The sequence below is a fragment of the Podarcis erhardii genome (assembly GCF_964252035.2).
Source record: "Podarcis erhardii genome assembly, chromosome: 1".
NCBI lineage: Eukaryota > Metazoa > Chordata > Lepidosauria > Squamata > Lacertidae > Podarcis > Podarcis erhardii.
In genome coordinates this window covers 80,583,046-80,609,716 of record NC_138497.1, presented here as the reverse complement: position 1 = coordinate 80,609,716, position 26,671 = coordinate 80,583,046, and the positions used below count along the sequence as shown (strand labels likewise).

The 26,671-nt window shown below is 45.6% G+C and overlaps 1 protein-coding gene and 1 long non-coding RNA gene across 7 annotated transcripts in view; one reads left to right on the top strand and one right to left on the bottom strand.

Moving 5' to 3' along the window:
* Positions 1–26,671, top strand: part of B4GALNT4 (beta-1,4-N-acetyl-galactosaminyltransferase 4) — a 175,980-nt gene that overhangs the window by 137,999 nt on the left and 11,310 nt on the right. For all 6 annotated transcript variants that reach the window (XM_081875214.1, XM_081875216.1, XM_081875218.1 and 3 more), the window contains 7 exons: positions 4,924–5,002; positions 8,198–8,264; positions 18,826–18,969; positions 20,758–20,867; positions 21,541–21,641; positions 22,493–22,587; positions 24,202–25,486. In XM_081875214.1, coding sequence (XP_081731340.1) covers positions 4,924–5,002; positions 8,198–8,264; positions 18,826–18,969; positions 20,758–20,867; positions 21,541–21,641; positions 22,493–22,587; positions 24,202–25,486 — 1,881 coding nt within the window. The remainder of the gene's footprint in view (positions 1–4,923; positions 5,003–8,197; positions 8,265–18,825; positions 18,970–20,757; positions 20,868–21,540; positions 21,642–22,492; positions 22,588–24,201; positions 25,487–26,671) is intronic.
* LOC309349571 lies at positions 18,976–26,665 on the bottom strand. Its single transcript, XR_014160041.1, has 3 exons — positions 26,257–26,665; positions 20,490–20,554; positions 18,976–20,210 (listed from the first exon to the last, which is right to left on the bottom strand). It is a non-coding gene; the product is annotated as an uncharacterized lncRNA (long non-coding RNA).

Here is a 26,671-nt window from a genome sequence, read left to right as displayed (position 1 = left end):
GTGTTAAGGTCCAGTGCATGATGGGAAATGTGTCTTCTTAACCAGACATAAATAAATAAAACCAGGGATCTCTTGTCTCTTGAACCTCTGTGGGAGACGCATGGTGAATCTGCAGGTAGTTTCCCCATTTCAGCTTTAAAAGGCATTGAACTGAACTATTTTCCTCACTGATCTCTTTGAAATAGTCAGGATAAGCACCCATATATGGTGCAGTGGATTTGCCATAAGAAAATACTCCCAATAGCAGTCCAGGAACATCTGGAGGACCACAGGTTCCCTGTTACTCCTCTAAACAATCAAGATGGGGAGAGCCCAAGGTTTCCCTGTAACTGCTGACATAGACTGTTGCCTGCAAGGGTTGTGGTTGGCTCATGAATAAGACATGAATAGGCCTTGCAAGATTTCTGGCACCCCTGTGGGGCTACCATTTAAAAGCGCTCAGTGTGGGGTGTGAATATACTTTGGATTCCCTTGCAGATGATTAGCTGGGAACAATTCAGTGCTGTAATTTAATTAGGGAGCTGATGAAAGGAAGTGGGAGGGAAGGGCGGGGACTGTTGGTGGTGGCAAGAATAGTTTGGGCACATTTGCCACACACAGTTCCTTGAAGCAGCTGATTGGAGCTCGGCCAGCTTGGAGAGCAAAAGCCTGCCTGGAGTATGTCCTGGAGTTCCCAAGGGAAATTTTGGAGATATTTTATTCTCCTCTCCTCTTCCTTCTCCTCCAATTGAGCCACAGTTGTGGTGAGCAGGGCTTGGTGTTCTTGGTTTACACACCCTGGTTACACAGAGCAGTGCTCTCACACACATGGCAAAAGAGATGGATTTGATTCTCTTTCCGTTACCTGATGGATAATGGGACATAATAAGATATGAAAGGGGTGACACAGACAGGATTGTTTGTTTGTTTGTTTGTTTGTTTGTTTGTTTTAAAAAAGCGTTCCACAGCACTACTGCATCTGTCACACCTCATTCCTGTCCTGCAGCAGCGCCACATCTTTGCTATTTTGGTATCAAGTCTTCACAGAGCTCTGCTACTGCACTCAGAAGGCTAAAGAGAAGACTTCTCCTGTAGTCCCATTTGGGTGATTTCATCTCTCTTGTTTTTCACCCTTGTGAACTTTAGTATTGTAAGTCCAAAGCTTAGGCATCTTGATGAAAAAAGGATGAATGCATTTCCCATTGTTTCATTTGAGTAAAGTCTGTGATCTGAAATCCAAACAACAGCAAGACCTGCTCACATCTGGCTAGGAAGGAGTTTAATTAAGCACACACACACACACACACACACACACACACCGCCACACACCTCCCCATTGCCAGATCCAAACTGAGCAGTATTGTCTCTGCATATGCAGAACTGAACCCTGTTTTTGGCTGAAGAGTTGGGCATGGCTTGGAGGTTTTGTTGCAATTGTCATTCTCAACAGTATATGCCACCTAGTATATTAAATAGCTTTTAAAAATATATATGGTGGTGGTGTTTTTTTTTAAAAAAATCCTACAATCCAAATTCATCTCCAAGAAGAAGAAAGTAAGGGACAAGACTATGTACATGTTCTGGAGCAGCACCATCTACTCAAACAACTTGTTACAAGAAGTTGATCATTTATTCATTTTCCTTGATATACAAACACATCAGTATTAAAAAGGAAGAGAAGAAGTACTGTTAAGAAGTAATGACTGGGGGGAAGTGTTTCAAAGTCTGAAGTAAGTGAAGAGTGAAATGCTAAATATTAACAGTGATAGCATTTCAGCCTATGGAAAGACAGAAGACAATGGATGCAGATCAGTCATGGAACAAGAAACCTGAGGCCTAGCTAAAAGAGGGAGGAAGACAGAACTAGCCTGCTCATGAACTAGCCTGGACTGAAGTAGCTGCTTTGAGCTGTGAAATCCCTCAGGGTGGCACTCTTCCCACCACCAGCGCCAGGGTTGCGTGATGGTGATGTCTTCTGGTGAGATTTTTCTGGAAGCCACTGTGTGACTGGTAAGCAAGGCAGGGGAACCACCTTCCCATTCATGTCAGGTGGCAAAATGGGACTGGCCACCCCTGGAAGAAGGGTGAAGAAATTAAACCTGATCATAACAAGAGATCCCAAAGCAAGTTGGCAGCAAATACAAAGGGGACAGATAATTCAGAACAGTAACACTAGAAGTAAGAAGTGAGAGTTGAAGAAGAAAAAGATTTGTCAGTGGAGCAACACAATCAAACTGCGACATAACACAAAGACTGGCAGCAATATTACCAGAAATTAGTGGTTTACAATGGGAAAGAGATAGTAATCAAGACGAGTGAATTCAAACCTGGAAATGTTCAGAAATCAAACTATGAAGAAAACCACCACAGTCAATTTTATGCTTTCTACCCTTCAGTGTCTTCCCAAACATGGGCACCCTGCTCTCAGAAGCAATAGAAGTGTTTAGTTTTTCTAGGCAACTCCCTTCAGGCGCCATGCCTAATAATTTTCGGTGTTTCTGCACGTGCCTCTCTGTTTGCAGCCAGTGACTGAATTCCAGAGGTGGTGTGAAGCTTACAGTTCCTGAAGACGTGTGAGGCTACTGCCTGGAGAACATAGGAAACAGTCCATCAAGCCCAGTACTGTACTCTGACTGGCAGCAGGATCTCCAGGCAGAGCTCTTGCTTTCCTGCCAGAGGTGACCTTGTGCATTCAAAGCACATGCTCTTCCAGTCCACTCTAGTCCCTCCCATTTTGGCGGCTGCTTGATGTTAGGGCAGTCCCTCTCCTTGCTATTTGTCTTTGAGGTGTACTGTGCAAGCCCATGTTTCCAGGAAGATTCCACCTGGCCCATTGCCTTTGCCACCAGCTCTATGGATCAGCTACTCTCTCCGCCAGGCTTCTGAAGCACCACATCTCTGCTGAACCATGGCTGCAGCTGAGTTAGCAGGCACCAGCTGAAGTTGGCAGCCACCACCCCTCCATTCTCCCCATGGGGTTGGCCTGCACTTTCTTCCCAGCACTTGACAATCTCTTGCATGAAAAGTACCAAAGGTCTGTCAGCCCAGGGTGCTTGTGTGTGCTGTGAAATGAACCCAGCATCCCAAGTATCTGGTGTCTTGGGCAGCTTAAGGCAGAGAAGAGCCTTCTGTCTCGCTGTGTGAGAGATGGATATGGTTACCATGGCAGCAGTGGCATGCAGCACACCAAGCCAGCAAGAGCCTGTGTGAGAAGGATTTTAGGAGCCCTCTGCTCTCACTGATCAGGACTGACAGGCAGCAGTGATCGAACAGCGGGATCTCAGCTGCAACTGCGCCTGCAATGCCTTGCCTCTGTCAACTGGGTGTGGGCATCTGTTGCCTCCAGAACTGCTGGCAGCATTCTCTTCATATCTGTTCTTTAGTTCTATTCCTAAACCTTTTGCTCCATTCCTTGTCAATGTAGATGGTTGTTTCCTGAATGCTTCCTGAATCCTTCCTAGTTTGCTTTGTTCCCGTGCTGAGGTTCTGTGTTTGTGTCCTATATGAAATCCTGCTGAATGGTTTGGAATTTGGCTCACATCTGAAGGTATCCAGATTTCAGTTGGGAGGAAGAAGAAATGTCTTGAGTCTTGCCTAGTTGTACAGAAAATAACTGAACTTAAATGGGCAAAAAAACTGGACCTATGTGGACAACGCGTGATACAGATTGTATTGCCAAATGAGGCTGCAGGTGGGGCTTCCAGTAATCAGAAAGCAGAATTTCTTTGTGCTACGCATGCCTGTGTCCCATTCTCTCTCTGGTACCTCTTCTCTGTCCCCATATCAATCTCCTCTTCCCCATCCTGACTCTGCTGTCTGTACTGATAACACTATTATGGGCGAGGAGAGCTGTAACTTCTCCATAGTCCATTGCATCAGGCACTTTTCTTTTATCCCAGTTCACTCCTAGTATCAGAGTTGATGTTGACAGCAGATTTCCCCCAACCCCATGCTTTAAAAATAAACAGGGCAGGCAAGTGATTTAAAGACCATGGCTTTGACTCTTAGCATTCAGTGATCCTTACAACCATGCTGCAAAACAGATTGTTGTTGTTGCCCTTACATTTCAGAAGGAAAGCAGGGAGAGAGCTGAGGTTGAGGGACCGAGGGGAGGTGGGGCTGGAATGTTTGTGGCTGAGATGATGTTTGAACCACTTGACTTTTCAGATTACAGCTCAAGCGCTTGGCCACTGCAACACCATCTTCTTCCTCTTTCCCTCACACCAGCCACTGCTAAATTGCTCCTAATTCTGTGAAAATGTGATTGATGCCATGATAAATACATTGTGGAACATTGGGTGATTTTGCGCACTCATTCGCAATTCTTTCTGTGTTTGGAGCATTGATATGTGGTGGGTGAGCACACTTTTGGCCCAGATTCAGCTAAGTTATTGCACTATAAGAAGTTAGCATAAAAAGTCCTGCAATGGGACTTTCTCCCCTCCCTCTGTGTCCTCCCCAGAGCTGCTCAGGAGGTTTGGAAGAACCCCTAGGACAGCCCATGGGGAAAGGAGAGGGGAGATCAGGCAAGCAGAAATGCTTGCAGAGATAGAACTATCGCCTTAGTGTGCTGTTGAATTCCACTCTTTGGTATGGAGTGCATTTTCCAGCTAGATCATGGTGTTTGAGAGATCCTGGAAAGAGGAGGAAATTGGCTAAGAAAATGGCAACTGAACAGTACAAATAGAACCACAACCCTACCTTCCCCTTCCCCTGTCTCTGGGCACACACAATACTTATTGCCGAAGAGTCAGTGTGGAAGAGTGTGGGTGGAAACTGGCTTCATTCACCAGTTTCATTCACCTAAGATTTCTGTTCCACAGCCCTCCAGCATCTGCTGTAGCTGAGAGTTCCTCAGGGACAAAAGCATGGCAGTCCTCGAATTCATGTAACCTTGGAAGTATGCTTGCTGTTTTCTAATGATCTCCTTTGCTTCCCACACAGTGTCCTTTCCTCTAGGCGCTATTACTTCGAGCTCCTCCACAAGCAGGATGACCGTGGCTCAGACCATGTGGAAGTTGGTGTGAGTAAATAAATCCCTCTCTAGCCTCCCCCCACTTTAAGGTACAGAGCACCTGGTAGGAATATTAAACTTGTTTTGAAAAATAGAAACAGACCTACACTTGATCTTAGCCAAAAAAAAGGCCAAGGAGCCTTCTGTTTTGTGCTCTCTTGACTAAAAATCTTGACAGTAAATAAACGTTCCATCCCCGTCAAAGAAGCCTTTATAGTCAAAAAGACATCTTTAGCACAGCTTTCACTGGTCAATTTTGAAACGGCTCTTATTAACTCCGGACTAGTTTGCAGATTACCAGTTGAGGAAAAAGCATCTGGCCATGAGGCACCCAAAGGTACATATTTGCCCCCCAAAGCTAGCAGAATGAAACATGTTTTCCACCATTTAAACTTCCTGAATCTGCTTTACAGTAAAGCAGAGGGAGGGAGGAAGATTATTCCTTAGACCATTTTTCTCATTTTCCTCAGAGCTTGAGGAGAGAAAAGTCTTTTCTCCTTAAAATTAATTGTGTCCTTCTCTGGGGAAAGAGCCAGAAGGGAGTATGAGAGGGACTTCCTAGCTGGTAATTTCTTAAACTCTTTTATTCTCAAGATAAAATGTCTCCCATCTCCTAGAAACTTTAAAATAGACTCATTTTCATGCCTCTCAGAGGAGCTGTGTTCCCTTTACAGAAGCCTTTGCTGCACAGCAGGCTGCTGGAGGTGAAATATTAGTCTTTTTAAAGAGGCTCCATTCATCCCACATCTAAATTAAAAGGAAGAAGAGCCACTCAGTGCAAATGCTCTTCCTTCCCAACGGCTGCCTGTCTCTGCTGTGAAGTCTCTGCCAAAAGGATTCTAGGTCACCCTGGCAGGTGTAACACCCAGAGTGCAGGGAATATGAAAAAAAAATTACCAGATGGGATTTATCTTTGCTTTAAAATAATATGCACCAATCGCCTGGTTGCTTTGATGGATATGAAGCACGTACGCATGCAAGGTTGTTCTTCCTGCTCATCAGCTATTTAGCATGTCTACGTAAGTACTAAATGTGCAGAATGAACAGCATATGGGCCTGTCTAAAAGCAAGTGTGTAAACTAGACAGATGAACATTGACACATTACTGCTTTTGCCACTTTACACGATGTTGGAAAGCTTGTCAGTCATTACAGAGGCCTTCCAGGCACCCCCATTAACAATAATAAATCTCCAGCCTGCTGCAGGAGAAAAGGAAGCAGCCTTTATTAAAACTACTTCGTGTTTCGACATTACAAACTGTTACATAGCAAAACAGTATGTCTACTTAGCTACAGAAATATTAGCAGTGAGCCTGAATAGCAGCTGTTTGACTCTCCTCTGCTAAAATCCTGGGCTGCGTTCCTTACAATGATGGTACAGAAGCGCTTCCTCTCAGGGACATGCATAATTTGAATGGTGAGCCTGCTATGGAAGTGTGCACACACTCTTTGGATCTGTTAAAAAAATAACATCTTCCCTCCCAGTCCTGTGTTGTGTTCACAGCAGAAGCTAGGTATGCACAGTTCTGATTGGCTGGTGTCAGTGACATTATAAAACAACTTTTGCTTACCCAGAACAGCTTTTCAGCTTTTTAAAATTAAAATTGTGCTTTGCTTTTAAAATAACCAAATGCACATGGGCAAGTGGGGGAAGGGCAGTTCAGTCAACTGAATCAGTGTTTGGTTCACTGATCCCATTGCTCCTACTCTGAATGAGAGAAGAGCTGGGTTCAGCCTTTCAACACCTTTTCTTTTCTTTCTTCTTTTACTACTTGTGTAGGTACCCTTTGCTTACCCTTTTAATAGAAAGCCACATCATGTTACAGTTCCTCAGTCAAAAGAAGGAACAAGGGTTCAGCTGAATGTCAGAGAGCTCAGAAGCATCTCCCAAACAATTTGTAATTGTGCTTCATTGCTGGAGAGGGGAAGTATACCTCCCTGTGATGCTAAGACGAAGGGCAGTATAGAAATAAAATTAATAAAATAAAGCATATGGCCTGCAAATAATTTATTAACACACAAACATGCTTGTAGAGGAGGCTCATTATGTGGTGAGGCTAAGAGGGTCCTTTTGTGTTGATGTTTTAAATGGCTGCATGTGTATCCTGCATGAGGACTGCTGGGTTTTTTAATATATATTTTTAAGGAAGAGTTAAAATATAATAGAACTTATTGAAAAAGTTCACCAAATGGCACATATTGGGCAGTGGAGGAGGCACCCATCATATTGATGACCCAGGCACTATCCAGACAGTGTGACACTTGGGCAACTTCATTCCACACAGCACTCACTTCTCACTTTCCCAGCAAAAGAAAGAAAGAAATTGGCTGAGTGCTCAGAAAATACAATGTTCCTGTAAAAAAAATGGAAAGAAAAAGTGCTAATATGTTTTAAGATGACTGTGTTCCTGGCAGTTGTTGAGTAACAGCTGCCCAAGTTGTCTGCAGGTTAGAGAACAACTAAAAATAATACTGGGTGTTATTCAACCAAGTTTAACTAACTTAGTCATGTTCAGTCATTTCATTGGGCCTGCTCCAAGTAAAATATAGTTGACTGTTGCCCATTATCCAGAAAAGGATCAGGACGATTCAGCAGAATTGCATGCTCTTGACCCAATGGCAGGGTGTGGCCAGGCCAGACTAGCTAGTAACACTAAAAAGCTGTTATCGGATCAGTGCAGTGACTCAGTTTGTTATCTCTGTAGTTGATTCACACCTGCATTCTGAAGGCCAGAAGCTGCACCAGATGAACTATAGCCAGACAAAAGCCTTGAGTTGTGTGCTGCATCTTTCTTCCCTTTTTACTTCCAAACACAGAGCAAACTTTCCTAGTTAAGCTACTGGCTATGGTGGATAGTGCCACCTGATTCTTGGGCTCAGCCCCAAAGTGCCACATGCCCAAGGAACAGCAGGCTTCTGGCTGCGCGTGGAGCACACACTTCCTCCAAGCAACATGTTCTCCCAAGGTGTTGCACCAGAGAGCAGATGAAGAGCCACATGGGGCAGAAAACAGTCGCCAGCCGGTGTGAAATAGGCATTGAATGGGAACTTTAGCAGCCTGCCTTCTGGACTCTCCTGAATTCCTCCCCATTCACATTCCTACCAGCTGGTCTTCGGCAAACTTCCTTTCCCCCACATGCAGGAGCACACAAAATACATGCATATATAGATTGACCTTTCTTTATCACTCTCTTGTCTCTTTCAGTGGCGCGTTTTTCTGCCCAGCTTCAAGTTTGAGGTCATCGATTCACCCTACATTTCACTCTATACAGGTAAAGCGCCCCTCCCCCCTGAGGCTTTGCAGCCTTAGCTTGATACAGGATTCCTCCTGCAACCTGCAATGTGTGTAGTTGGTGCACGTGTAAAGAAAAGAGCATGCCAGCACGATCCTGTACAGTTTATTGGTTGTCCATGTATTGAGACCTCCCGTTGTCATGCCAAAAAGCACCATTGTACTATGAGGCACCCTGTCTCCAGGCCACACTTTGCAAAGGTTCTGGCTTTGCACTTGAGTGTTTTTGCTTGGCTGGAATGAATCATTGAACTCTGCTAAGGCTCCTTGCTTCTTTGTATTGTTGTAAACTAAATTGCCCTTTTCCCTTATGGGGTATCCAAGAGCCCATATAGAGTCCTTGCATAGGTTCCCTATTGGTAGGAGAGAATAACAGAGCACAACCAGAGAATATTGAGAAGCAAAGCAGCTAGTAAGCTTGATCTTTATTGATCTGTTGCAACTGGGTGCTCCCCTCACCTGCAGGAGAGGAGGAGGAACCCAGAAAAATGGTGCGCAAGGCCTTATAAAGACTTTTGAAATTGCCACCCTGTAGATCAAGACCACCCCTCAGATACATCATACTTACATCACAGAAAAGGCGGTCTAAACAGAAATTTAAATATTGTTTATCTCTTGTCCTTGTTTATCTCCTGTCTGGCAGGTTATTTGATTGGATTGCCTGGGTAGCCTGGCCAGTCTTTTGTAGTGATAAATACTTAGTTCCTGGGCCATGTCACAGGCTCACACCCTATTCAAACACAGACATACGCTTAAGACAGGATTTGTGAAGGAAAAGACAATGGGGAGGCTTTTCCACTTTGACCTTGCAGAGAAAACATTTTGCTCAGTTTAGGAATCAAAATGGCTTCAGGTCAGTCTTCCTGTGCTGATCTATGTATGTGCTTGGTTGGTACCAGTGGCATAGCGTGGGGGGTGCATGTGGGGTCGGCCGCACCGGGCGCAACATCTGGGGGTTAGGGTTAGGGGTAGGGTTAGGGGGCGCAAATCCATGGGTTAGGGGGCGCAAATTACTTGCCTTCTCCGGGTGCTGACAACCCACGCTACGCCACTGGTTGGTACACTTATGAACATTACCATATATCTAAGACCATAAAATTCCTGTTACAGATAGGTAGCCGTGTTGGTCTGCCATAGTCAAAACAAAATAAAAAAACATTCCTTCCAGTAGCACCTTAAAGACCAACTAAGTTAGTTCTTGGTATGAGCTTTCGTGTGCATGCACACTTCTTCAGATACACTGAAACAGAAGTCACCAGACCCTTCTATATAGTGAGAAGGTGGGGAGGGGTATTACTCAGAAGGGTGGTGGGAATGGGTGATTGGCAGATAGCTGTGATGAGCCTGTTGACGACTCTTAACGACTGCAATAGGTCTTACAGGAAAAAGCAAGGGGTGAGAAGGTGAAAAATGGCTTTGTCATGTATAATGAGATAAGAATCCAATGTCTTTGTTCAGACCAGGTCTCTCCATGGTTTTAAGTTTGGTAATAAGTTGCAATTCAGCAGCTTCTCTTTCCAGTCTATTTCTGAAATTCCTTTGTAATAGAACAGCTACTTTGAGATCTTGTATAGAATGTCCTGGGAGATTGAAGTGTTCTCCTACTGGTTTCTCTGTCTTGTGATTCCTGATGTCAGATTTATGTCCGTTTATTCTTTGGCATAAGGTTTGGCCTGTTTGTCCAATATAGAGAGCTGAAGGACACTGTTGGCATTTGATGGCATACACAATGTTAGACGATGAGCAATTAAATAGTCCCGAGATGGTATGTGTGATGTTGTTGGGGCCAGTAATGGTGTTGTCCGGGTGTATGTGGCAGCAAAGTTGGCATCTGGGTTTATTGCAGGCTCTGGTGCCAGTGTCCGTGTTAAGTCTGGTTGTAGTATTATTGTGGGTTAGGAGTTGTTTAAGATTGGGTGGCTGTCTGTAGGCAATGAAAGGTCTTCCTCCCAGAGCTTCCTCCTATTGCAGTCGTTAAGAGTCGTCAACAGGCTCATCACAGCTATCTGCCAATCACCCATTCCCACCACCCTTCTGAGTAATAACCCTCCCCACCTTCTCACTGTATAGAAGGGTCTGGTGACTTCTGTTTCAGTGTATCTGAAGAAGTGTGCATGCACACGAAAGCTCATACCAAGAACTAACTTAGTTGGTCTTTAAGGTGCTACTGGAAGGAATATTTTTTTTATTTTGTCATAAAATTCCTATCACAGTATGGAGGATAGAGAATTAGTGAGTGTGCACACCTTCCTGGGAGTAAACCCCATTGAACGGAGCTTTGGGTGTACTTTTGAGTAAACGTTTATATGATTGCACTGTAGGGCAGGAAACCTCTAAACTCGGGGGAGGGGGGTCTGAGTAGATACATTAGAGGTCTAAATGTGTGGGTTTTTTCTCCCCCCAAAAAGAGGGCAGAAATTGTAATGTGCAGGGCTGAAAATTCTCTTTGAAGTCATTTAGTCCAACGCCCTTTCACTAGACCAGTGGTTCTCAAAGGGTGTATTGTGCTGCACTGCTGTGGCAGGAGTGAATGGCAAGTGTAGCAAGAAAATTCAAGGACAATCAAAGAAGCATTTGAACATTTAAGTGTAGTATAGTATAGCATAGTATAGTATAAAAATATTATGCATACATACATACATACAACCAGAAACAATATGCATGCCTTTCTTCAAGAGCATTGGCTATTCTTCTGCAGTTCTCCATGACATATGGTTGTGAATAGAGATTTGCATATGAAAAGATCAGAAAAGGGAAAGGCTTCTTTGTATTGATGAGGAGATGAGAGTGTGTTTGTCTCAAACTGGACCTAATATAAATGAGATTACCTGGCATAAGCAAGCTCACACATCTCATTGAGTTTGTATACATATTTAAGGTACATATGTAAGAGGCTCGTTTATAATTATATTTTGGGAATAATTAATGTTCTTACGTAGCTGCATTGTTTTATACTTTCTGGATGTCCCATGATCATATTATAAAGTAGTTGTGTTCTGTGTTATAAATCAAGCACTGCTAGGACTTGCTTCTTTTTGTTTTCTGATGTATTTCTTATCAATTAAAAATAAATTGGTGTGGCACAAGCAAATTTTCATTCTGAAAATGTGGCCCAGAGAAAAAGAGTTTGAGAACCAGTGCACTAGACCTTCGGTATATAACTGCCTGCAACTGCTTAGCTCTCAGTATTCACTTTTTTTTTAGTGCACAAGCCAAGAGCTCGTCCATTGCTCCACGTCTGTGGGGTGATAAATACACTTAGAAAAATAGTCCCAGATGAATCAAGCAACTGAGCCAGCAAAGAACTGTAATCACGACATGTACGTGTGTGTGTGTGTGTGTGTGTGTTGCAGGAAGGGAAAGCTAAAAATAAGATAGCAGGCAGCTGTGATCCTTCATGAAAAGGCAAAGGGGGTTTGGGAGTGTGTATAGACTTTACTGGGCATGTGCATACTGGGCATATATACTGTATAAGCAGTCGCCGCCTTGCTCTTCTTTTCCCAGGGCTCTTGCTGCCCTTTCTCCCTTGTGTCTTGCTCCATCTCAGAGTGAAAAGCAAGAGGCCAGTGGAAGAGCACCCTTGGCAAATACCCGTCAGCTGGTGCTTCCAGAGCTGACTTATGAGCACCTGTCTTGTAAGCAGGGATGGATAGTGCCGAGTTTAATTAAATCCATAGATCTTCCGCTTCCCTCCTCATAACCTGGCCCGGCAGCAGGAGGCGCTTGATGAATAGATCCCTGCCTGGCACTCAATACACAAGGCGCCTGTAATTAAGTATCCCGTGGAAGGTGGAGATAAGGTGGAGGGGTTGGGCAAGTCAGCCTCCTTTGGTACAGAAGCACGAGGGCTCGATTGGCACGAGAGGAATAGTGGCAATTGGGCTATTGACAGAAGTGCCTGCAAGATGGATGTGCTGTGGGGGGATATTTCCTTCAAGATACATCAGTCACTGTGAGTTTTCTCCTCTACCCTCTGATCTGCAGCTTTGTGCCCCATGAGGAGTGATTTTCTTGTTATCTCGCTCTTTGGCTGCAAACTCCTTCCTTGGCTGCAGGACAGTTATTAAGAAGGAGTGATTGCACGTGGAGTTGGAAGAGACGGTGTCATCTTTTAGGGGGAAAGGCTACAATGTGATCTCTTTGTAGTGTATTCTTAGCCGCTGCACAGGTAACCGTCAACAATAATCTCTGCATATTCTTAGATGTCAGAAGGGGCTCCTAAAATGTGCCCATAAATGCACATAGCAGTTTCATTTTGGCGCATGCAGCTGACCCAGAGTGCCGTGTAGATGTTCTTGGACTCCTAAATCCCATCAGTTCCAGCCTGCATGGCCAATGGTCAGGGGAGCTGCAATCCAGCAACTACATTGGAGGGCACTACATTGGCTAGACCCGAGCTAAGTCATAGTGTTAGTACAGTCTAACCTGGAAGTCACCATGGCATGAATGTCAGAGGCTAAATCTTACCATGTGATTATGCTGCATCTTTCAGACTAGCAGACTGACACTGCTGGTGCTACAACAGTCATAGGTACTATACAGCTTCAGGATGCTGTCTGCATAGGATTGTAGGAGTAACTAGAATCTCTTCCACTGATGGAAGTGATCCATCCCCAGCCCTGGCCAGAGCTATCCAGCCTCTCCTACTTTTCCTTACCCCAACTTTACCTTTCTATATTCTGTATGAAGAGACTCTGAACAGCGGGCCTACACTCACTCACCAAACAGCCTGTCATTTCTGTGTGTAGCACACTTTTCCCAGAAGGGATGCTTGAAAGCTGTGGTGAAGAATTTTTGACTGAGACAGGCCTTTAATGGTAGATGCAAAGAGCTCTCCTAGATCCAAATGGCTTGCGTATTTGACAGAAGAGGTGCCCATCCAGTCTCCCCCCACAAAAAGTGAACGGCCTGCCCCGCTGCTTTGTTAATATAAAAAAATGTATTGTGTTTTCTTTTAAGAAAGCATATGCACACATGCAGGCAACATAAAACATTATGATAATCAGCAATGATCAGTAGAATATATTACAGCATTAGCTTCATTCATGTATTTTTATAGTCTATATAATTCAATGTATCCACAGTCCTCCCGAGTCAAATTAATTCACTTAGCATACATATATCATGCCCTTTACTTTATCTTATATATTGTTGTTTCTTCTAGTAATGAGCTGGTTCTGCAAACTCTACCTTCTGATACCCATTGAAAATAAGTTACTTTAGGGCTTCTTCACACTTACCTTTTGCCCTGCTCTTTAGCTAAGCAGCTGGGTTTTTTGTTTTTTGTTTGCCCCAAACTTCCTCCACAAAAGCCTGCTCTTTAAAGCTAAATCAGAGCAAACATCAACTTGGGTTTTTCACAGATTGATGCTTGCTCCAATTGAGCTTTAAAGAGCAGGTTTTTGCAGGGAAAGCTCTGGAGCAAAAAGCAAAAAAGGACACCTGGGCATGAAACTTTAAATGGTGGACCATGCCTGCAAAATGCAGAGGAAAGATAAGTTTGGCTAAGTCCTTATTCAATTAATAATGCTTGCCAAGTCCTTTGCCTCTCCTCTGTTCTGACATGTTCTCTCAGGCCACCTCAGATAATATCATCTTGAATTTCCACCAGCTTGGGTCCATTTTCTACCTTGTGTCATATTGGGAAATGCTTCCAGAGTCTAGATTTGAGCACTGACCAATTGAGTAAATTCTTGCTTTTCTGCCACTTCTTGCTTTCCTGCAACTGTATCAGCTCCAGTCAGGTGGCATGAGTGGAAATCCTGCCTTGTCAGTGAGCTAAACAGATGTGACTTGAAAATCCAGGAGGCATATTTTTGTAAATAAGAGTAAGGCGACTTTTATGGTTGCCTTTTGAGTGCTTCAGAGCATGAAGGCTTGGTTGGCTCTTGTGTTACACCACAAAAGTTCTTATATCATACTTCTTATTTTTGTGTCATTAAGTGCTTGTGTGCTACTGTCTAATAAATTTTAGGGCAAATGCCCAAAAGGGGGAAATGAAAATAAGTATGTTTTATATTTGTGTCTTATTTACTGTAGGCTGCCTGGGGAAAGGAATGGAAGCTGGAAATATATATTAAGCATTGTTGAAAGCATCAATTTTAGCATTCAACCTGGGGAATTAGAGACTGGGGTTGCTTTCATTGTGTCAAAAGCATCTTTTCTCTCGCCATAGCCAGGAAAACTTTAATCACAGCATAGGTTGAAAGCTTTCAGAATTGTTGCTCTGATTTATTAGGATGCTTATTTGACTTTTTGTTTTTTGCTACCAGTGGCGTAGCGTGGGTTGTCAGCACCCGGGGCAAGGCAAGTAATTTGCGCCCCCTAACCCGTGGATTTGCGCCCCCTAACCCCCAGATGTTGCGCCCGGTGCGGTCGGCCCCCCCTGTACCCCCCACGCTATGCCACTGTTTGCTACCCAGGCTTGCCTTGAAGGAGGCTTGTTATTAGCATTATAGGAACAATATTGAGGGAATAAACATTTGCCAAATCAAGCAGAGATGGTTTATCTGGATAATTTGGATTTATACAAGGACCTGCTTGAAGGTCCCACCCCTGACTCCTAAAGTTGCCCATTTGTTAGCTCTTGTGTCTCTGACATCCACTATTAGTAACCAAGCCTTCCACATTTCCAGTCTGTGTCACTTAATGAATCTATCCACCCAGATGTTTGCTCTGGCCCTGTTTCTGTATTAAAGTGTGTGTGTGTAAGATATGCAAGAAAATTCACATTTAAATATGCATTTTAAAATATATTTTCCCCTCAAAATATTCTAAGCCTATTTTCTATCAAAATATGCATTTTATATGTGTTTTGGTTTTTGAGCCAATAACTGCACCAGACCATTCAGAAAGTGCAAAAGCTGCCGGCTAGCTTAACTTCCACCCTGCACGTTAGTCTGGGAGGAGTGGATCAAGACAGTTCATATTGGGATTTGCAAATATTGAATTCCTCAAGTTCCAGCTCATCATTTTGGAATATCTGGTCAACATCATAAGCTAGTTTTACATCAGCAGAACCCTTTTGTCTGCAGTTAACACAGGCAACAGGGAACTTTCAAGGCTTTTGTCAGCTGAGGGTTGCATTGAAATTCCTCACTCTGCCCTCTTCTGCTGTTCATCCGGTTGGGAGGAGGTGTTCTTCTTTACTTTTTCTCTAGTCTCAGTGGGACCACAGGATAAAAAAACATGCCAGTATAGCAACCCCCACCAGTGCCTGGAGTGGTGGGATGTGCGTGCGTGCGCCATGCCATGGGGTGGGGCATCCCAAGTGGGTAGGGCAAGCAGCACAGGGCATGCCGGCACAGTGAATATATCCCTCCCAGCAGGGACGCACCTTGCATGTGCCGGTCCAGTGCTGTCGGGAAAAGTGTGGGGTGTGCCACCAGGAGGGCACCTGGGAGCGACACCCGAGAGGACCATTTGTGAGCACTATGTAGAAAGCACTGCTCAGTCTCTGAATGTAGCGTAACTTCCTTGACCAAGGCTGTCATGAGAGCACTAGGTAGGTAAATTATGTACAAATAGGGAATGGCCGCAATAATGAAATCATTTATGTTTGTTTCCCCTTCCTCAGGGGACAATCAGAAATGCCTGGTGTAGTCCTGATTTTACCCTGTTCCCAAACACAAGTTATCTTGGCAGCAAAAAAAAATCACAAGCAAGTGAGAACTACCTGTACTTAGTGATGGGTACATCTGCCTTTCTTCCAGCAGACCATGCACAGGCTGTGCTGACACAAGAAAAGAGAGTTAATGTTGCCATTCCTCTCCCTTGTCCCAGGCAACCAGGCTGTGTGAGCAAGCCATTGCTCTTTTCAATAGAATGATACACAGTGCAATTAACTTCTCCAGTATGTGCTACATAGTTCTTCCCTTTTATATTTTCCTCTCCCTTCCCTTTCTGTTTTAAAAGAGGCTTGTCTTATTTATTGATTGAACAGAGAACTTGGGAGAGTTGAGTGCGAATGTCTGCTGCTCTGGCGTTGCAGTGTGAAGTCACAATTTGAGCCTCCCCTGCCCTTTTCCCCTCTCCACCCCCACATTTGAACCCTCCAGTCTTCGCCAGGTGAAGAGTCAACCTGATTGCTAAGCTGACTTTTTGCTGTGCTAAGCACTTTGACTGAAACCTGCACCCCTTGCTTAGGAGGAATCGAAATGGCATTAGGTGCTGCCAGTTGCTCTCAGGGCAGGCAGTTTTCCGCCCGATCGCCTTCAGAGCAGCACACAAGGAAATGGTGTTGTCTGCTGTGACTTCACAATCTAATAGTGTTTAGCACTCTGCCGCTGAGTGTTGTTGTTTTTTCACACCGAAGGTTATGCCTCATTCAAAAGGCACAAACTGGTCTTGACAGAAACCCCCTTCGTGTGAACAGGATGACGTCATTGGATACAATCCTAAAGCCTTTGATCCTCCTAAGATAAATGATCAAGGAACCTAATGGAAGGGAAAGTCCCCATCCTTTTTTTCTCTGTCATTTTCACTGTGCCTCCTCAAAAAGCCCCTCTGGGAGGTTGGGAGGCCCTGCCGAACAATTTGGGATGGAGCTGCTGCAGGAAGGAGGAATTGCCGCACAAGTTAGCTTAAGGGAGGAAACTTTACCAGCCTCTCTCCACCAGAGTCCCCACCCCCACCATCCCATCCCACATGGATCAGGAGACTTTGCAGAGGGGTAAGGGGAGAAGAGAGGCAGGAAACTCCTTCCATGAACTTGCTTAACTTAGAATCTACATCAAAGTCTTTCCCCCTTTTTCCTTTTCTTTTAAAATTAATTGGTGCTTTTTTATGCAGTCTTCACAAGTTCCTTTCTACTAATGCCTTCTGCTTAAGGCTAATAGCAGAAGCTAGCCCTGGCTGTTGCACAATCCCAGCTGATGGTGTGTCTCTGCCCCCAGCTTTTTTCAAGCTGCATTGCGAGTGAAGTGTGCGCAGTGGTGCAATTCAGAGTTTATTACGTAAAAAGAGCTTGCCATTTCAGAAGAGAGCACAGTGCTGGAATACTGGAGGTGGTGGCAGAGTTAAATAAAAGGAATTGCCATAAAATTTTATCAAAAGAGCTGCCCTTTGAAAATTAACTCCTTGATAATTAGCCGAATAGCCCTCTTAGGAATATTCTGCTTGGCTTTTTTGTTTTTTGCGAGCACAGTATGTCTTCTGGCCTTATTCACCAGCCCAGTTTAACAGATCATTTAGTCTGTCAGTTGATGTGTGAGTTCTGAGGTGCCTTTAGCTCTCTTGCTTTACCAGTTCTGAAAGTTTATCCAGGAAGGCTTTGGCTAGAACTGAGAACAACCACCCTGTATTACAGCTGTGAGCCATAGAGCCACAAAAGTCCCTCCCCTCATGTAACCGCAGCGCTGATGTTTTCTCCATGAGCTCCATATCATTATAGCTAGGCTTGTGGAGTCTTTGGCCAGCTCTGTTTTTCTGTACTGTGACTCTGCCATATCAGGTGACTGTGTTTTCCCCTCTGCTTACTAGGATTGAGTAGGAAGACAGATGAAGAGATAGCGGCGGAGGGCAGCCCTTCTAATTTCTTGCACTTCTGTGCTCGCCTTGCTTCAGTTACCTAGTACGGATCTGTGCAAACAGACAGCCTCATCTAATAAACATGACATTAGAGGCAGCCAGCACTTAATTGATATGGCATTTTGTTCCTCCCAGACACCGATGATGTCGTTCCTGGCAGTCTTGTCGTTTCTTGCAGGAGGCGGGGCTGTGCTTTGCCTTTCTGAACACTTGTATCCCTGGAGAAATTATTCCTTGCTTTGCTTTCTGTTTGTTCAGAGGCTCAAATATTTTCAGACTAACCCTGGTGGCGTATTTAGAAGTGGGTAAATGAGAGGCATCTGGAGATCTGTGAGCTGCCAGGCCTGGGATGGCATGAGCTGCTTTTGACCTTTGCTCGGTTGAGATTAGGTGGTTGTCTAACTGACACAGTTGTCACAGGGTTCTCTTTAAGGAAACGGAGGGTGCTAATTCCCTCTGGAGCAGAGGCAAGACTGGGAGGCTGGATAGAGATTTTATGCTGCTTCCGACAGTTGGAGCCTATGACGGAAGGTCTCTGTGTAGAGCATATAATGGCCTTGATGTGGCCGCTACGTATTAGATATAGCTTTCCATCTCAGAAGCCTTATAACTGTTTTGCTCCAGACTTGGCTCTTGAGAGAAGCCATATCGGTGCCTAATCCAAAACACAGTCATGATGCTCCAAAAAAGCCATGTATTCCTCTTGAAGAATTGAGATATTTAAAGCAGCATTCTTCCTTCCTACCTTCTTCTTGGGTTTAATAACATAGCAAGGCCTGCAGGGGTCTTGGGCATATGTATATCTTGCACCCAGAAACATAACCAACCACACACACACCCTAATTCACCCAAGATGTGCTTCCTTCCTTCCTTGATAGCTACACCTGACATTTGTGGGAAATCCTGGAGACAAAAATCCAGTGCTGCTGCTATAACTATAGATGTGAATTTGCCCTTCACTAGTCACCCACCCTCTCTGACCCCTCTCTTCCTTCTCCTCTCCTCCCCTTCAGATGAATCCAGCCTGAAAATGAATGAGGTGGGGCATGTGCCTCAGTCCCTCGCCAGCCACTCTGGCAGCTACCTCTGGGGTGCGCAGAGAGATGAGCATGGAGCAGATATGCTGAAGCCTGACCCTCGGGACACTTTCTTCCTCAGTAAGTGAGAAAGGTCTTCCAGTGAAGTCTGTTTGCTTGCCATTGCAGTAGAGGAAGAGGAATGGAGGTGGGCAGGGAGGGAAGAATGAAGAGGCACTTGTGGCGTTGCCTATATTAGCAGGGGCATGGGGGTTTATGCTTATGCATGCATAAGTGGTCTCAGTTTGGACAAGAGCTTTGGCAATGGGTCAAGATGCCTCCTTCTAGCTTTTGCTAACACTGCCCTCCCGTCCCAAACTCTAATGACGGCGATGGACAACATGGTGCCCTCCAGGTGTTGTTGGACTACAGTGCCCCCCCCAGCCTAAGCCAAAAGGGCCAGTGATCATTCATTCATTCATTTTATTTGTCTGCCGCTTTCCCACTCGAAGCAGGTTACAACAAAGAAACAGGGATTCATTTCAAAGAAACACTACAAAAACAATGTTATAATATAGTTGCAAAGCAATTGCATAGTAACAATTTCATCATAACATAGGAAAACCAAAATATAACAACATACCAGAAAAATCACATTTCTATAAACGTAACAAAATTACTTGAACAACCTGCAGCACCAACCAGTAGCAGAAATAACAAGGGAGCTTCACAGTTTCACCTTACTCCTAGAAACACCTCTGCCATGATGTTGCTCACGATCCTTCTCCTGCAACAACACCTTCCAAGAACGAAGGGTGGAGTAGCTGGAAAAGCCATGATGTTAGGGAACATGTTGGGGAGTTGTAGTCCAACAACATCTTCAGCATATTGTCATAGAATCAGAACTGTAGAGTTGCAAGGGACCCCGAAAGTCACCTATTCCAGCCCCCTGTGTTGGCTCCCTTCGCTGTAAGGAGGGGAAATTGGTGGAGCTCAAGAAAGAGCATATTTGTTTGGAAGCAGCCTATCCATGAAAGAAACACGTTTGGGGAGCATTGTATCCCCCTCACTGTGTTTTGATGCAGGATAGAGAGAGCAGTCAGTCAGTGGAGAGCTAGCTAAATATCAGTGTCTGCAGCAATAGGATGAAGGAGGCATTCATACAGGATATTTATTTATTGATCTGAAACTATGAGACAAGATGATCACCTTTGCATTTGCCAAAAGTGAGACTTTTGAGATGGGGAAGGGAGTCGATTTTTCCAACAAGACTGGATTAATCCTGGTCTCAAAAGAAGGTATGTTGACAGAAGATGGTTCTCAGTCTCCAGGAATGTTGAGTAACACTATAATGACCTCTTGGGGAGATGGTGGCTTACAGTCTAGATCAAAAGCAGAAGACCACCAAGATATAACAGTCATTGTGGATTAATTCAGCCCAGGCTATCTACAGTGCCTGTGCCTAGCAAAACATAAAATTCTGTGCTTCTGCTGAGAATGGATACTTTTAACAATTATAAAATTAGCATTTTAAAAAAATCATGCAAATTAGCTTATTTTTAATAATTTGTTCTACAAGTTTTACTACTTAACATTAATTCTGATTTTCTAGCAGTGATGAGAATTGAGCTATGCAGGACACTGAACCTCCTCACACTCACACACACTCCTAGCAGAAATCTTAGGCCTATCTGCCTCGCCCTTAAGCTTGTTCTGGACTCTTCCACTAAAAAACAAATCAGGAGATCACATGAATGAGTGATCAACAAAAACAAAACAAACCCTCTTCATGGAATACTACATGCCAGGGAGAAGAATGTCTGGTATTTATGTAGCAGTCCAGAGAGTAACAGTCTAGGCAGGTGGACTCAGGAACCTCTGGATTTGATCCTGTGGCTTCTTCCTCTTGCTTAACTGCCTTTATCTCAGCTCCCCAGATCGAGCCGTCCCACGTGGAGAATGTGCTGGTGCCCTGTGCTTACAGCCCCACGTACGTGGTGAAGGATTTCCCAATTGCCCGCTATCAGGGCCTGCAGTTTGTAAGTGTCCCCATATGGGCTTTATAGCCTAGCTTTCTCTCTATCCATGGAGAAGTGTCTCCACTACTTTTGCTATCGCTCATTCCTATGCACCTGTAACACAGCACATTGCCCTGCAGTGGGAGGTGGGGGGCAGGCTATGCCTGCAGTGCTCTGGGAACCAAATTCAAAAGACATTATTGCTGGGTCATTTTGGCCAGTAGCATTAGCAGATTTGTTTTTAATAACAGGGACTGAACTTGAAGCTAGTGCACCATAAAAGATGGGGAGTTGGGGGCAAGATAGAAGGATGGGGCAGGGACAAAGAAGGGAATGGGTAAATAACTGTGCTGGCTGCCAGCTGAGCACTTGTAACCCGACCAAAAGCTTCTTTGATTCCTATCAAGCACAGAATGCAGTGGTGGGAGCTTGATTCTGAATAAATAAAAAAACCACAAAGGCAGATTTCAGAATCTACGTCACAATGTTTAGGCGTGTGCAATTCTCACCGCTCCTGGGTCCAGCTGGTAGTGTTCGTGCCCACGGCCTGCCGCCATGTGTTTTCTGGGATGGTCCCCAGGGGCAGCTTCTCCTTCCTGCCCAGTATAATTCACCCCTTTCCTCCTCCACCTGTAGGAAGTGGAAACATACCTACTTTGCTGTGACTCTTCTCACCAGGTTGCCCCTCCCACAGGTCTACCTCTCATTTGTTTACCCCAATGATTTCACCCGGCTTACGCACATGGAGACAGAGAACAAATGCTTCTACAGGGAGTCTCCGCTCTACTTGGAAAAGTAAGTGTGAACCAGGAAGGGCAGTAAGGAAGCTGACTGCCAAGAGCTATCAGAAACCCATCAGATGTACTTTGTTGGGGGTGGAGAGATTGCAATCTTCTGCCAGATTAAGTGTAAAATGTGAAATCTAAGGTGCAGCAAAATGAATGGGGACCCTAGGACCATAGAAGGGTTGGTGGTGAACCTGACCCTCTGTGAGTTGGTCACTGTTGTTTGCCATTGGGGATGAGAAATTTTACAGGAACTACAAAGTAGTCAACCTAGGGAAGGAACTTTCCGTTGCGGCTCAATTGGAATTGGCAAGAGGGGAAGAAAACTCAGTTCACATTTATTGGCCCTCTTTCCCTGACATCCATAACTGCTCTGAGTCATAATGGCATAATCCATTGATCTTGATGCTGTTCGGGATATTTCAAAGTCAAGTCTCTGGCTTTAGTGTTACCTCCCACCTTCCATTTTGTAATCTGTTTCAACTGCATGCAACTCTGTGGCAAACATGGCCAATTTGTGGTCTCTTCTACGAAGGGGCTCTGAAGTTCAACTTCAAGAAGAGACTCTTGCCATCAATATTATGTATATGTCTGCCGCTGTCTACCTCCATAAGAGACTACTTCATGCATCTAACAGGGCCCCAAAAAGCTTATACTACAATGCATTGGTAGTCTTCAAAGTGACACCAGACTGTTGTTTTTACCACAACTGACTACAGTAGTATGTCCCTTTGGAATCTGCGAAAAAGTAGGCTGGGTGCCTCTTACAAGGATTCCCTGCTAAGCAAAAGCCCCCAGGCTTATCCTTGAGCAACACAGGTGTGTATGTGTGTGTTATCTGAGACTTGCTTGGCCCTCCAGATTTGGCTTTTACAAATACATGAAGATGGACGAAGAGGAAGAGGAGGAGGAGGAAGATCCACACCAGAGAGCCTTTCTCTTTCTGAATCCTGAGAGTAAGTAGTCTTTGGGAAATACAGCTTCCTCCAATCGGGCAGGAACCACACTCTGATCTCTGTCCATTTTATGAGCAGCTTCTGAAGTGTGTGTGTGTTTATGTAAACAGAGGCTGGAATCCGTCAGGGATTCTCTACCTGTGATTTCTGCATTGCAGGGGGTTAGATTAGATGACCCCCGGGTTCCCTTGCAACTCCACAATTCTGTGATTCTGTGTGTTTCGGTGGTGTTAGAACAAGCAAGTCTGTTGTGCCACCCACTTACAGGGATTGCAGTCCCAGGCAGGTTGTGTCACGGCAACAGATTGCTTGGTGAGGATGGGAGAGTAACTGCAGGCAGCTATTCACCAGCCTGGCTCCTGAATGCATTTACAGAGATTCTTTATTTTTTGTCGCTTTGATTTCCCTTGTGGCTCCCATGCAAGAAAGCTGCCATGAGATATACCGTATTTTTTGTGTATAAGACTATATTCCCCCCTATTTTTTCAAGTTTAAAATTGGGGGTCGTCTTATACACGGAGAGTGCATATGGGGGATTTCTTTATTTGGAGTCCTAAAAAATAGGGGTCATGTTATACACAGAAAAATACAGTACCTATTGCCAAAGACTGGAATTCTTGGGGTTTATGCCCTGGCTACCTCCATTAAAAGGGGCATGGACAAAGTCACTGCCACCACTGAACACCTGGGAAGAAGAGTATCTGGTTCTTGCCATGTTCTGTGGGGAGTTTTCTGGTATCTTTAGCAGCTTCCTAATCTCTGCTGACAAAATGCCTCTCTCCCACCTCGACCTCTGCAGGCGACCTCTGCAATCCAGAGGCAAGCTGTCCAAGGGCCCATCTGTGCTGAGACCAAGCTTGTGAATACCTTGAAATGCAATCAGTACTCCCCCCCCCCACTCCAAATCTTGTTTGTAGCAGCAAGAATATTAGACCTTTGCCATCCCTTTGATATGCAGCCTAGACTCTCCTCAGTTAATTTATGTGATTTTTACTACTTAGTATGGAGGAAATTCTCTCTCGATTCATCTGGTTGAAATGTACAAAGGATGAGGGCAGGGCTATGCCATCCAAATGCCTTGTTAAGTCCCAAAGAGACCCAAATTATGCATTTAAAATTAATTATTCAAATCCGCACGGCGTGTACACATTTTCCCATTTTGCATGAAGTCATTTAGTTAATTTTGATCCTACAGACTGTGCTGACCAGCACCAGGGGTAGGGAAAGAAAGGTCATTAGGGATGTGTAGGCCAGAGAACATAACAGGAGGCCCTGAGGAAAGGGCAGCTAGACATGGAGGAACCATGCGTGCTCAGACAAAGCATCACTCCCTCAATACTAGAGACATTCACAGACACATCCTGCACTTTTCCCAATCTATTTCAGGGTCTGACCTCATGCCATGGTGGTACACAGAGACTTTGCTTACCAGTACCCAATACTCACCCTCCCCTGCTTTCTGTTCAAGGCCTTCCCCCAACCCCTTCCTTCCTCAGCTGCCTCTTGCCTTAGAGTCCTCCAAACCCTTCTTGCCTTCGAGTTTCCCCAGCACTTGGGCATGTTACCCATGAGCATGTTACCCATTTATCTGCTCTGCTGCTGGTTATTTTCTAGATTTTCTTGAAGAGGAGGAAGAAGGAGCCGACAGTCCTGAGCCCACCGACCCACTCCCTGAGGACAAGGACAAGAGCCCGGGTGTTCTGGATCCAAACGTGTTCACAGGGCTTCAGAGGAAAGAGAAGCCCCTTGTCACAAAGGATTATGGGAATGATGTGGACTACTATGCCTTCAACCAGAAGCAAAGGAGGTTTAATGAAGAGGGGACCCTGACCGGGCAGCCTGTTTCCACAGGTACAAACACTGGACCGAGCCAGAGTCCTGTGACTCCGTCAAAGGCACCCCAGGCCTACAGGAAGGCAGCCCCTTTTGGGGAGCAGGTGGTTCTCTATGGCCGGTCCCTCAGCTGGGCGCAGAATCAGGAGGACGAAGAGGCCGGAAGGAAGGAGGGCGAGCTGGGGCTGCTGTTGCCACCTAAGCGAGGCAGCTCCCTCGGCCTCCAGCCTCGCCTCTCTGTGCCTTTCTTTGCTGGGAAGGCCAAACAGCAGAGCCCGAAGGAGGAGGGGCAGCCCAAGAAAGAGACCAAGAAGCCCCCGGACAAGGTGTACGTGACGCGGCTGCAGCCCAGCAAGAAGAAGGCCCCGTCCCAAAAGGAGGCTTTCCCCGGAGTCTTTCTCTACCCCAAACTGCCCAGGAAGGTGCATTTGAACTCCAGGCTCCCTCAGCGGCGGCCTGCTCCCTCCAGCAAGCTGCACACTATCCCTGGCCATAGGACCCCTTGGCTCACTGGCAATGCCTCCAAAGAAACAGACCCTTCTAAAAGGAAAAGCCAGCGGGCCAGCAGGAAATGGGAGCAGCTGTATGACCAAGAGGCCCCCAAGGCCCGAAGGAAGCAGAGGGTGCAGCCCAGTGCCTTGAGCCTGCCTGCAGAAGGGCTCTTCAGCCAAGAAACCTTTGAGGTCACCACTGCGGCGAGGACCACCCTGGATTACAATTCCTCTGAGGTGGTGCTGCCTGAAGGCGTGCGGGTGACGTCCTTCCTGCGGATGTCTGAGATGACAGAGTCCCAGCAGGAGGAGGGCCCAGAGAAGGCCCTGGGGGAGGAGGCCGAGGAGGAGCTGTCCGATTACAGCTACGAGAACTCTGAGCTGCAGCAGAGCTGGCTGGAGGACTCCATCAACTGGCAGAGGACGTTCAGCGTCAGCCCCGTGGATTTCGAGCTGCTGCGCTCGGACTGGAACGACCTCCGGTGCAACGTCTCGGGAAACCTGCAGCTGAGCGAGAGCGAGGTGGTGGACGTGGTGGCTCAGTATATGGAGAAGCTCAACGAGAAGAATGGCGGGTAGGAAGGGAGAACTGGGGTGTGGAGTGGACAGTGTCTATACAATAGGCAAGGGCTGAAATGCGGACCCCACGCCCACCCCTTCCACTCAGGAGACATACAGAGAGTAAAAGAGCTTACCCTTTGGGAAGATGTTGCATTCACTTAGGACAGCTGGAAGCTCTCCTCTGATCAGTGGGCAAGGGGGTAAATCAGCAGATATAACTGAATTGAATAGTAACTGAGGCCTACCACTACCCCTGGGAAACGGAGGGGCAGATGAACTCTTGGGGTAATTGTGACAAAACAGATAACGTTAGCACAGAAGGACTCTGAGAAATCAGGCTTCTACTTAGTCTTTCTGCTTGCTGTAAAGCAGAAATCGGCCTCTAGTTTGATCCAGCCAGAACTACTACTTCTGAACTACCAGCAGATTCTCCTTAAGTCCCACTTCTCACAAACCTATGCCCTTGTTCCTCCTACCTCTGTTAAGTTGTGAGGCACACAAACAACCTGCTGCTTTATTGAAGGCCTCCCCATTTATGGAAATGCCTAAAGAATCCCCCTGTGAGAGAGCTGTGGAACTCCTGCTTTCATAGACCCTGTTTCTGCTGATTAGGCCTGTTTGGAGCAGGGCTAGCCTACGCAAAAAGATTATTGTTCCTGTATTCCCTGTAGCTGCTAGGGGAGCATTCTGTGTGCATCGGGGTGTCTCCTAATCTGCCCCTACAGATCCTAAAACAAGGAGAAGCGTTCCTGGAGTGGGGAAGGGCCCCAGTGAGAGCACATACCATGCACGCAGTACCTCAGGTTCAGTCCCTGGTGTCTCCCATTCAAAATGGCAGTTCAGGGAGCAGATGATGAGAAAAGACCCTTCCCTGCCTGAAACCCTAGAGAGCCACAGCCAGTCAAGACTAGACAGTTGGCGCGAACATAACCTGACCAGGCTCATATCACCACACCATACATTCAAACCACATGGCTTTCCCCAAAGAATCCTGGGAACTGTAGTTTGCTAAGGCTAGCTCTGTGAGGCTGGGGAAACCCAGGCAGATCAGGGGGGTATAAATAATAAAATTATTGTTGTTGTATGGGGGATCCCATATACTTTAAATGTACGGTCTGAATGTGATCCTGGTGCAAGGTAGCTTCTTGCGATGAGGGTATTTGGTCTAGGCCAGGACTGCGTCAGCTTAACATTCTCCC